The sequence below is a fragment of the Scleropages formosus genome, chromosome 12 (genome assembly GCF_900964775.1).
Source record: "Scleropages formosus chromosome 12, fSclFor1.1, whole genome shotgun sequence".
Lineage (NCBI taxonomy): Eukaryota > Metazoa > Chordata > Actinopteri > Osteoglossiformes > Osteoglossidae > Scleropages > Scleropages formosus.
Window position 1 is genome coordinate 29,471,544 of NC_041817.1, and position 10,839 is coordinate 29,482,382.

The window sequence follows — 10,839 nt, forward strand, 5'->3', positions numbered from 1 at the left end:
TAACTTGCCCTGGGCCTGTTGTCTGTGAACCACACGATGTAAAACTAGCGCGCTATACACTAGACTAGTGACTAGTGTAGGGAAGACAAAAATGTCCGAAAATGTGGCGAAAGGTGTCTTAACAACCACGGGTAACTTTTTTTTTAATGGTCGTATGGGAGGAGAACAAGATCCATCACTTCGATTTGTTCCGCGCGGCTCTCCGAGGACCCGGAAGCAGTTAGTCGAAACCTGCCAGAGACCCGGAAGTAGTTTGCGGTGTTCTTGAAGCGCAGGTCGTGCGGGAGTCCCTAGTCATACCTCGGCGTAGTTCACCTTGGAGTGGCATGCGCTTTTATATATAGTGTATATAGTGTATCTAGATAAATATATATATATTTATATATCAGAAATCGTTGCACCGCCGTCCTCCTCCTCATCATTATCATGTCTCTGGCCGCCGAGGCGTTCGTGTCGCAGATCGCGGGTACGTCCATGGCGCGCGGTGTGTGTGTGTGTGTGTGTGTGTGTGTGTGTGTGTGCACGCGGGCGGGCGGGCGGGCGGACGAGTGATGCAGTTGCTCCCACTCTCACTGCTCTTGACATCACGTCAGGCCTCTGTCTGTCTGTGTCAGTCTGGGCTGAAAGTGGTTCTCTGTGTGACATGTTGGAACAGTGAGTGACCTTTCTTCGCCGTGAAAGGAGAAGGCAGAGTAAAAACTTGAAGGTAAAAGGAAAGTAAGAAACTAAGTGTTTCCGCAGCCCGGCTTTATCGCACGCACTAGACTTAAACGTGGCTCTGGAGGTGCGCTCGCTGAACCTGCGTGTTTCCTGCAGCTGCTGAGCCTTGGCCCGAGAACGCCGCGCTCTTCCAGCCCCTGAAAGGTGAGCCGCCCCATTTCCGCTCCTTTGCGCATCGAACCCTTGAAACGAGGCGGGCGGCGGACGAAAGGCAGGCGGGACCGGCCCTCGTCACGCTTCGCACGCTTCCTAAAACCCCTCCGGGGCGCGGTAGGGGCCGAGACGAGAGTGGCCCGTGGGGCTTTCTGTGCTCTCGAACGAACGCACCCTCTCGGGCTCATCGTCCGCACGAGGGGCGGGCGTGGGCGTGGGCGTGGATGTGGACGTGGGCAACGACCTCATCCCCTTCTGCTTGCCCTTCCGCTCGCGCCTTTCACTGCCATGTCCTCAACTTCTTTTCCAGATGACCAAGTACTGCTGTCGGACTGCGCCTCGTCGCTGGCGGTCCAGGTATCCGCATTTACTGACGCTAATGTTCCCTGACAACGTAATCGTAACTGTTTAAAAGAGTAATAAAGTAGCACGTCGTGATTACACGAGTAAGTTGACGATCTGTTTCCGAAAGTAACGAAATATAGACGTGCATGGAATCTGTGCATTTGGAGGGAACTTTTGTTTTCAATCATAATAGCTGTGACATGAACCTTCCGCCGCGGTGTGTGTGACGTGTGTGACGCAATGGCGCCGTTGTTGTGGGCGACCTCACGCTCACGCCGCTCTTTTGCGATCGTGGTGCTTCTCCGCCTGCTGTCGGTTAGGAGAGAGGGGCTCTATCAGGGTCTGTGTACAACCCCCAAATCGGGAGAGTGAGGGGAGGCCCTGGGTCTCAGTGGACACTCCATCATCGTCCATCACTGGTGCCGGTTCAGGCATTGCTGGGGGGAGGGGGGAGTCGGGTCTCTCGGTAGGAAATGCTGTGAAACAGTGGTACATGGAGCAGATTACACTCCGTCTGAACACATAATTCTCCAGCGGGTACATGGGGCCATTTCCTAAATGCAGACACAGACCACTGGGGGTCCCGGGGGCCCAGTCCTACAACGTGGTGTCTTGTCAGGGCACCTGGCCAAATGGAGCAGAGCTGTGATCTCACTGTGCCACTGAAAGCACCTTCATTATATCATTCGATATTTGATGGAAAACCTCAAGCTTAAGGCACTGCCTCGTGATGTTTTGCCATCACCATGGAAACCATTGCCAAGCTAGTCCAGTGTCTGTCCTCCACGGGGCCCCAGGTAACACACGCAAGGTTTTCTACCGAAAAACACACAGCGTGCATTACAGAGTGAAATCTGCTTCAGCAGGGATGTTGCCATATTTACTGTGCAATTCCAGATGGATCATAGTGCTAAGAGATCCAGAGCGTCCTCAGGACGCCAGCAGCATTTAATGTCTTCACTGAGACAGAGTCCAGATCTTCCTGGGGCTCACAGCTGGGTCTATGAAACGATGTGTAACTGTACGTGATGAGTGTTGGTGCTTCGGCCTTCCAAGAGAGGTGACCATTCTGCTCCCTACCTTGCAGGCGTACCTGCGCATGTGCAACCTGCCGGTGCAGGTGTGTTGCCGGGCCAACGCTGAGCACATGTCCCCATCTGGTGAGTGTTCCGTACCGCTGCTCCCTGTGTGTGTGTGTGTGTGTGTGTGTGTGAGAGAGAGAGAGAGAAAGAGACAGAAAGACTTGGGATCACAGTGACTCTGCTCCTCCTCTCCTTTTGCACTCAGGCAAAGTTCCCTTTATCCACGTGGGGAACCAGGTCGTTTCAGAGCTCGGTCCCATAGTGCAGTTCACCAAGGCCAAGGTAGTAGGGTGTGTCAGTGGGCAGGGCCTGAGCAATGGGCCTCTCAGCTGCAAGAGGCACCTCCAGCACTGTGCTGAGGGCAGTGCTGTCTTCCTTCAGGGCCACTCCCTTAGCGATGGCCTGGATGATGTGCAGCGGGCTGAGATGAAGGCCTACATGGAGCTGGTGAACAACATGCTGCTGACTGCTGAGGTACAGGACCCCCCCTCTGTCCTGTGGCAGTCTCCGCCCATTTCCCTGCCCACCCTCAGCTGAGCTCCCCTCTTTGTGTCTCCTGCAGCTGTACATCCAGTGGTGTGATGAGGCAACGGCAGCACAGGTGAGACCCTCCAGCTCAGAGACTGACAGTGTGTTACCTGCCCTCACAGCATTCTGGTCACATGGTGTAGTTGTACAGTAGCGCTGAGCTGTTCAGCTCAGTGTATGTGTGCATGTGTAATATCCATGTGTGTCACACCCACGTGTGGCTTCTATGTAGATCACCAGGCCGAGGTACAGCAGCCCTTACCCGTGGCCCCTTAACCACATCCTGGCCTACCAGAAGCAGTGGGAAGTGCGCCGCAAGATGAGCGCCATCGGCTGGGCGGGGAAGAGTCTGGAACAGGTTGGACTGTCCCTTTAGTGCTGCGCCCCCTGGTGCAGCCCTGTTGTAACTATAACTCTCTGGTCTGTGTGCTCCTTATTCACCTATTTGTGTGTGTGTGTGTGTGTCTCTCTCTCAGGTGTATGAAGATGTCAGTCAGTGCTGTCAGGCTCTGTCGCAGAGGTTGGGGACCCAGCAGTATTTCTTCAACAAGCAGTACGTCTCCCACACGCACACACACTCTGGTCTTCCAACCTCAAGAGCTGCGCAGTAATCGTTACTTTATTCCTCATGGCTGTGTGTGTGGCTGTTGTCAAGGTGGACCTTTGGTGCCCTTCACACACAGTCACTGGGAGGGACTTCTTGTGGGATGGGTCAGTACAGAGCTTGTATGAGCCACTGTGTATGTGTGTTGAGGCAGGGTACGTCCACTCTGTAGGTGACCCAGGGGACAGGACGTAGCCCTCCCGTGTCCTTGGATTCTCTGTCACCTTCGTTTCCACTTGTTTGGCTGGTGACGGGGAGGCGGTGCCTCGGCAGGTGGGCCGTCCTTCACATCGGCCTCAGGTGACCCCTCAGGGCCACTTGACCCCTAGACGGACTGTTTAAAGTGCATGCTTTGTCATGCGTGGCGACTGCAGGGGGCACTTTGGGGACGGAAGGACAGAGTGAAACGTTTCCCTCAGCTTGCTGTGGACAAATACAAACACACACACACGTACACCGCTATTATTTTAGACCTAATAGTATGATGAGCTGTACACAAAGAAGCTGTGTGAGGTGAAGAAAGGCTCATGTCCTTGGCCTGGTATGTTGGCATGTAGCAGGAACTGGATGTCATGAGTGAGCTTTAGGCACATGTAACGTATAAGAACCTCTGACATCAGAGACGTTACACAACATTCAAGTGAAAAAAAGTCTGGAAAAAAAAGACAAATGTGGTAGAAAAGTTAAAGGAGTGAATAAAACAGTAGTGGTGCTAAACACAGTATAAAGAGGTGTGGTTGACAAGGTAATATGCACATGAGGACATATATGGATTATGACACACGCCTTCGAGGCTCATAAGGGACACAGCTGCAGGGAAGAAACCGTTTTTCCTGATGTCCTCGTGTCGCTTCCCAGAAGGGGTTGCAGGGACCGGACCATGCGGTGCCCCGGTGGGCCGGGTCTCTGACGGTCTTTCCTGCACACAGTAGAGCTGCTGGTCCGCTGTCCGTCCGCAGCCGCTGTCCCCCGCGGCTTGTCTGAGCTGACAGGCCCGTTTCCCGGCAGGCCGACAGAGCTGGACGCCCTGGTGTTCGGTCACCTCTTCACCATCCTTACCACACAGCTGACCAGCGACGAGCTCAGCGACAAGATCAAGAGCTACAGCAACCTGCTGTCCTTCTGCCGGCGCATTGAGCACAACTACTTCCAGGAGCACGAGCGCCCGGGCCTCGACCCTCTGTCCATACGGCCCTCGTTGATGTGAGCGCCCCCACCAGGGTCCCCGCTGCATCGCGTTTCTGCCGTTCCCCCCACGATGTGGTCGGTTCTGCGGAGGAGCTGTCGGTTGCCCATTTGTACAGATGACCTCGTTTCCATTGTTTGTTGCATGTCATTATTGTTAGAAATAAATAAAAGTCCAATAATGTGGTTTCTTTTCTGTTTTGTACCTTGAACTAAATGTTCTGTGTTTGTACGGATATTTAGACACACACCAGTGTTCAGAATTTTGGAATCACCCAGAAATGTTTGCAAAAGAATTGATACGTTTGTAGTCAAGGTACAATTGAATTATTAAAAAATGTAGCCAAGACACCATTACTAATGTTGTAAATTCATCATTTCAAGCAGTACTTAATGTCTGTTGACAATTATTTGCATATGACCGCAAAGGCCCATTTTTGGCAGCTGTGACACCAGTCTCCTTATGGCCGTCATTTGTGCTCGTGTCTGCAGGCAGGTGTTGTGTTTGCTACCAAAGGAAAGACTGTTGACTTGCTCTCTTGAAAAGAACGGCGGGTTCCGCTCTGCTAACACGATTACTACGGTGAACAACGTGTGAACGTTTCTCTCTGTGCTATAGGGGTGACCAGGTCCTGTAGGTACAAAGGAGCAGATCCATCGATGGTCTCGTAGGCCGTAATTGCCGTGTGGAGCTTGATGCAGAACAGCTACAGAAAGGTAACGGAGGGAGACGATGGGGGGAGGCACAACTCGTACCGCGGTATTCTGAATAAGCTGGGGAGGTTCGATGGTGGCCGGAAGACCAGAAGCGGCGGGTCCTTCGCCTGGAGTTCCCGCTCTCTGTTCTCCCTCTAGCGTTGCAGATCCATTCCTGGTTTTGGCTCTTTCTTGTGGTCACTGAGTGGAAGCTTTTCTCCGCACTTTGGAGAAACTTCCTGCTGCTCCACAGCCTCAGCACAGCGCGATGGAGCAAAGATTCTCTGCGGACGGCCCCCCCTTTTCCCTGTGCTGGTGCAGAGGAGCCGAGCGGCTTCCTGCTGCTGCCCGTACCAGGGAACCTGGGCTTTCGGGGCTTTGATGAGATGCGCAGGGATCGTGTCGCTCTGCTACAGCGCTCCGATACTCTGGCGCAACGGAAAGGGGGCGGGGCTCAGTCGGGCCGTTGTCACGCGTTCGCTCGGCTCTCTCTCAGGGTCCACAGGGGTGCCGTCCAGCACAACCTTGAGACCAGGAGATTAGCAACGTTAGCATCATGGTGAAAGCCCAGTATGATCATCATCATCAGCACCACCACAGCAGAGATATGGGTTTGAAACTCGGCCAATGAGGCAGGTTTCTCACTAGGGGGACTGTGACTGGATATGGCAGTAATGACCGTCTCAATGAGGTCTGTGGCAGAAACTCAAGCCCATTTAAACACAGCAAATGGACCCTGAGTGCCCATCCGGTCAGACAGTGTCCTCTGAAGGATAAACTGTCTCCTGATCGAGCAGGTACCCAGCGGTCCGTGTACATGTAGCGGTCCACTCTGAAATCATGGTCCGGTATTACCCAGTCATCCGCTGTCACACAGCGGTCCATTCCTGTAAGATCTGGGCTTATTACCTGTGCAGGAGAGAGGAGTCGTCTGGACTGTAGAGGTGAATTGGAGCAGGAAGCTGTGAGCCCCATCGGATGAGCCCAGGTTCGGCTGCAGGAACAGACTGCGTGTCACACCAGCCTCCGTATGATCAATGGGCCACTGGCTGACCAGCAGTGTCACAGCAGCCCCATTTAGGACCAGGGTGCAAGAGGCACGGGCCCAACGGTGCCAACAGCAGGAAGTGCTGTGAATCAGCTCTCCAAGATGACGGTTGAGCCTGAATGGTGTTCGCTGTCAGCTGCTCAGGTAAATAATGGTTAATCATAATCCCTAGGCAGCACAGCGGGTAGCGCTGGTGCCTCACAGCTCCCAGGCTGAGGGTTCAAATCCAGCTTAATCTGTGTGCAGTTTGTGTGTTCTCCCATATGTTCATGTGGGTTTTCTTCAGGTGCTCTGGTTTCCTCCCATAGACCAAAGATGTGTGTTTCAGGTGACTTTGTGACTTGCCCATAGTGTCAGTGTGTGTGTGTCATTACCCTGTGATGGACCAGCATCACATCCAGAGTGCATCCTGACTAGCCTAATGCCCTGTGTTTCCTGGATAGGTTCCGGACCACCGCGACCCTGCACTGGACCAATGTTGTTGTGCTGCCCAATCAGGGGTGCCGCAGGGCTGCTACTGTTCTGGGTTTCTCTGTCAGTATTTTTATAGAGACACGACTTTGAATCACACACACACACACACATACAGCAGTGGAATCAAAAAAAAGTGTCTCCATGGAAAGGACCAACCCCCCCATACAGACCTGTTGCCAGGGGTCACTGTCATAGAAATGGTGGCGCCTCCCGCAGGCTGAACGAGGGCGGTCGCGCTGTCAGGGTGAAGCTGTCCATTCGGTTGCGGTTCGTCATCCTGAAGTGTGTGACGGCTGAGAGAACAAACAGAGGAAGTGGTGCTGAGAGCCAGGGGCCTCGAGGGAACGAGTGCAAGCAGGAAAAGGGCTCCGTGGAGCCCACGTCCATCCGCCCTGGCCTGGATTAGTCACTAACTGCAGGGGCGCGCCCTCGAACCTCAGCCTGAATGTGACCAGTAGGGCCCAGAGAGCCTCCCCTGCATGCGGTGACCACGCTGGCCGCACCGCACTTTACCGCAGCACCCTGACCGCCCTTCACTCCCAGCTCTAGCTGAGGTGCCTGATTTGATGCAGCTCCTGTCTGTTGGTGCTCATCCATCACATGAAAACACACGCCGGTGCCTCGGCCGTTTGTATTTGGAGGAAAGCCTATAGCGGTCGAAACATTGCATGGTTCACACCGTTCCATGTTACTGATGGGCACAGGTAGAGCTCATGAAAGGCCTCCGTGGTCAAATTGGGCCCCCGCATTGCGCTGTGCGGTCAGGAAATAGGACTTCCGTCCATAATGAACAGGGCTGATGTTCCATGCGGTCACTCAGTGAACTTCAGTGTGACGTTCGCTCTTCTTGTGACTCTCTGACTTGTACACCAGACTTTGTGAAGGTGCGATCGTCTGCTGCTACAGCGCCACCATCAGACAGCTGGTCAAGAGTGCAGCGCAGGAGCAGTTTGCGTTTGCAGCTTGGGGCGCTGCGGTTACCTGTGAGCGGTCGATCCCGAGGTCAAGCGGGGAGTGAGCAGAACAGCGTGTCGCTTCCTCTGTGTTTCCCCTCATTAACAATTGGGCTCCAGCAGCTGTATAAGTAATCAGGCACCGAGGTACAGGGTGGGGGTGCTTCCTGTTCCCACTCGCGGCGACAATAATTACCCCTCCGACATTCGTTCGGTCGTTCTGCCTTGACCCCCCCGCCGTGTCGCTGAAGGTCCCGGGTGATGCAGGAGGAGCTCATGACACACATTTATTCATTAATTGGACACTTTTGTTAAGACACCTGCGCTAATTTACCTCTTTGTTCAGCCGGGCAGTTTTCACTGGGGCAATTGAGGGTAAGTACCTTGTTCAAGGGTATGACCCATGACCTTTGGGCCCAAGGGCAGCAGCTCTAACCACTACACTACCAGCTGTCCGCACACTCATCGGTGGCTGGTGCTCCACGGAGCTCCAAATATGTACCTTTGAGGGGCACAGCAGGTAAAGCTGGTTCCTCCCCAGATGTGGGGTTCAAGTCCTGCTCAGTGCGGTGCTGTATATTTATAAACTCCTCGCTAATCGATGTGTGCAAACAAAGGAACAATGGGCCCTGCGCTGCGTCTTTCCTGCAAGAGGTTACACTGGAAACTTGCTCTCCCTAAACTCCCGTCCCTCTAGCGCCCCCCCACTGGCAGCACTTTGGACCCTCCAACCACAGACCAAATGGGCTTTTCTGATGCTCTCCTCAGAGGTCTCGCTCGCTTTACATTTCTTTAGTTTGCAGACACTTTTCTCCGAAGCAACTTCCAATGAACTCTATGTAGCATTATCAGCCCACACACCTTATTCACCGCGGTGACTTACACTGCTAGATGCACTACTTACACTGGGTCACTCATCCATACATCAGCGGAACACACACACTCTGTCACTCACACACTATGGGTGAACCTGAACAGCATGTCTTTGGACTGTGGGAGGAAACCAGAGCACCCAACAGAACCCCACACAGACTGAGTGGGAATCAAACCCACATCCTCTCGCATCACCCAGGCGCTGAGACCGCAGCGCTACTCACTGTGCCACTGTGCCGTTTTCTTTGCGGTCTCATATCAAAGGGCCTCGAACCCACAGCCAAGTGTTGCCCGGAGGGGTGGGGGGTGTTGATGGACGGGTGGCATTCAGCATTTGGAGCCAGAATGTTAAAAAAGCGAGAATGGAGAGTAACAGAAGAGAAGTGCATGGATTCATGTGTGACACACACTGTCTGCTCAAGATATCTGTACCTGTGCTTATGTGCAACACGGGACACGTGACATACAGCACATGTGACACATGTTCATCTCTTACACACCTCTATGCAATCAGAAAATGCAGTTTGGTTCATGTCTTTTGTGAGAATGTTCATGAAGGTTAAAAAGCAGAAGAGAAGAAGAGCGAACATCCGGTCCAGCCTGGGAGAGCAGCTGTCAGACAGGATCCAGTTCCAGCAGAAGAGCACCAGGGGGCGCAGTCATCAAGGAATAGAGCAGAGACTGTAAGAACTTGTCTGAGATTTTCCTCACACACACACAAGACAATGAAGTACCAGAGCAGCTGCTCCCTGCCTTAAAGCTGCTGCTTTTGGATGTGGAGGTTGCTGCTTCAAATCCCTCCTCCAGCTGTGGTTCCCTTGAGCAAGGTACTTACCCTAAAGTGCTCCAGTAAAGTTACCCAGCTGCATGTATAAAAGGGTAAATACCTGTAAGCTCCTTTGGAGAAAAGGGTCACATAAATGAGTAAATGTACATAAATGCAAACCCAAACTGCCAGAACATTCCATGGAGAATATCTCCATCTGCTGGAGGCTGCAGAAGGCAAACAGGACAAGAGAGGAGAGCAAACGCCGTTGTTGGTCCTCTACGCTGTCGGTGGACACGTACAAGAACATGTGAGTAAATGTAATTTGCTATATTAGTGCCTCTGCTGGATGGTGTCTTGGAAAGAGATGATCCTTCATTGACTCTTCGTCGTCTCCCTCTCCATGAGCTCTCTCTCCGTCATCGCCTCTAACGCAGGTGATGTGTGAGTCTCAGCAGCGACACGCCGCTTTTAATACTTGCATGAGAACAAGTGCCGCTCCTCTCCTGATGGGAAACTTGTTAGAGCGGCTGCCTTTGTACACAGGAGTTGCAGGTTCGAAGCTGAAACACACACTTTGTGTACAGTTTCCCCATCATGCACTTAAGTTCACTTAAATGTACTACACCGTGGTAGTAAAAATTGCACTTCTGAGGGATTAAAGTTTAAGGATTTCTTTGTAAAACATGGTTTTCCAGCTGTTCATCTGTGTGTCCGTGTTTGGCTCCGCCCCCCTCCTCAGAATAAAAGACAGTATTTTAATAACGGTGATTAATATCAGTGTAACTGGTTCATGGAAAAAGGCCAATATTGTATTTTACACACCGGTGATTTCATGGACACTTTTGTGGGTTTTAATCCAGTTTGTGATGTCCTACAACATGGGACACCAGAACCTGTGTGTCAGTGTGAGCAGAAATCCTGTAAACCCAGGTGACCCCCCCGAGGGGTGAGGAGGGAGGTGGAGTCTGATCTCCAGGAGGAGACAAACCTGTTAGTGCACAGATGGGCCTGATACCATCTACACACTGCTCTGTACCGTCAGCGCACACACACACACACACACACAGTCTGAACCCTAACCCGGCAACACAGGGCGCAAGGCCGGAGGGGGAGCGGACACACCCAGGACGGGATGCCAGTCCATCGCAAGGCACCCCAAGCGGGACTCGAACCCCAGCTCTGCCAGAGAGCGGGACCTGGCCAAACCTGGCAGACCCCGCTCGGGACAAGTGGTTCTTGACGATGGATGGTTACTGAGCTTTGTAGGAAGTTTCTAAGAGCATTATTTTTGTAATAATTCTCACTTGACAGCTTTTTCCCCAACCGAGACAAGAGCCTAAAACTTTCACACTGTACTGTACATATAACAAAATTATTACTAGGGAGGTGATCAGGAATCGTCGATATTA

At 52.7% G+C, this 10,839-nt stretch overlaps 1 protein-coding gene across 1 annotated transcript; it reads left to right on the forward strand.

Annotated features, from left to right (window-relative positions):
• The first annotated feature begins 223 nt into the window (after nt 1–223).
• Nucleotides 224–4,799, forward strand: mtx2 (metaxin 2). The gene is made up of 10 exons (XM_018746422.2): nt 224–466; nt 817–864; nt 1,184–1,230; nt 2,306–2,378; nt 2,506–2,582; nt 2,682–2,774; nt 2,863–2,901; nt 3,061–3,186; nt 3,305–3,381; nt 4,441–4,799. Exons 1-10 carry the CDS (start codon nt 427–429, stop codon nt 4,637–4,639), a joined length of 819 nt encoding a protein of 272 aa, XP_018601938.1. The 5' UTR covers nt 224–426; the 3' UTR covers nt 4,640–4,799.
• The last annotated feature ends 6,040 nt before the right edge of the window (nt 4,800–10,839 follow it).

Excerpts from the sequence above, each read along its gene's own strand:
- mtx2 (XM_018746422.2), top strand. The coding sequence starts at position 427 with ATGTCTCTGGCCGCCGAGGCGTTCGTGTCGCAGATCGCGG. Across the intron at positions 467-816 it reads GTTCGTGTCGCAGATCGCGG|CTGCTGAGCCTTGGCCCGAG; the intron begins GTACGTCCATGG and ends TGTTTCCTGCAG. Across the intron at positions 2,775-2,862 it reads ACATGCTGCTGACTGCTGAG|CTGTACATCCAGTGGTGTGA; the intron begins GTACAGGACCCC and ends TGTCTCCTGCAG.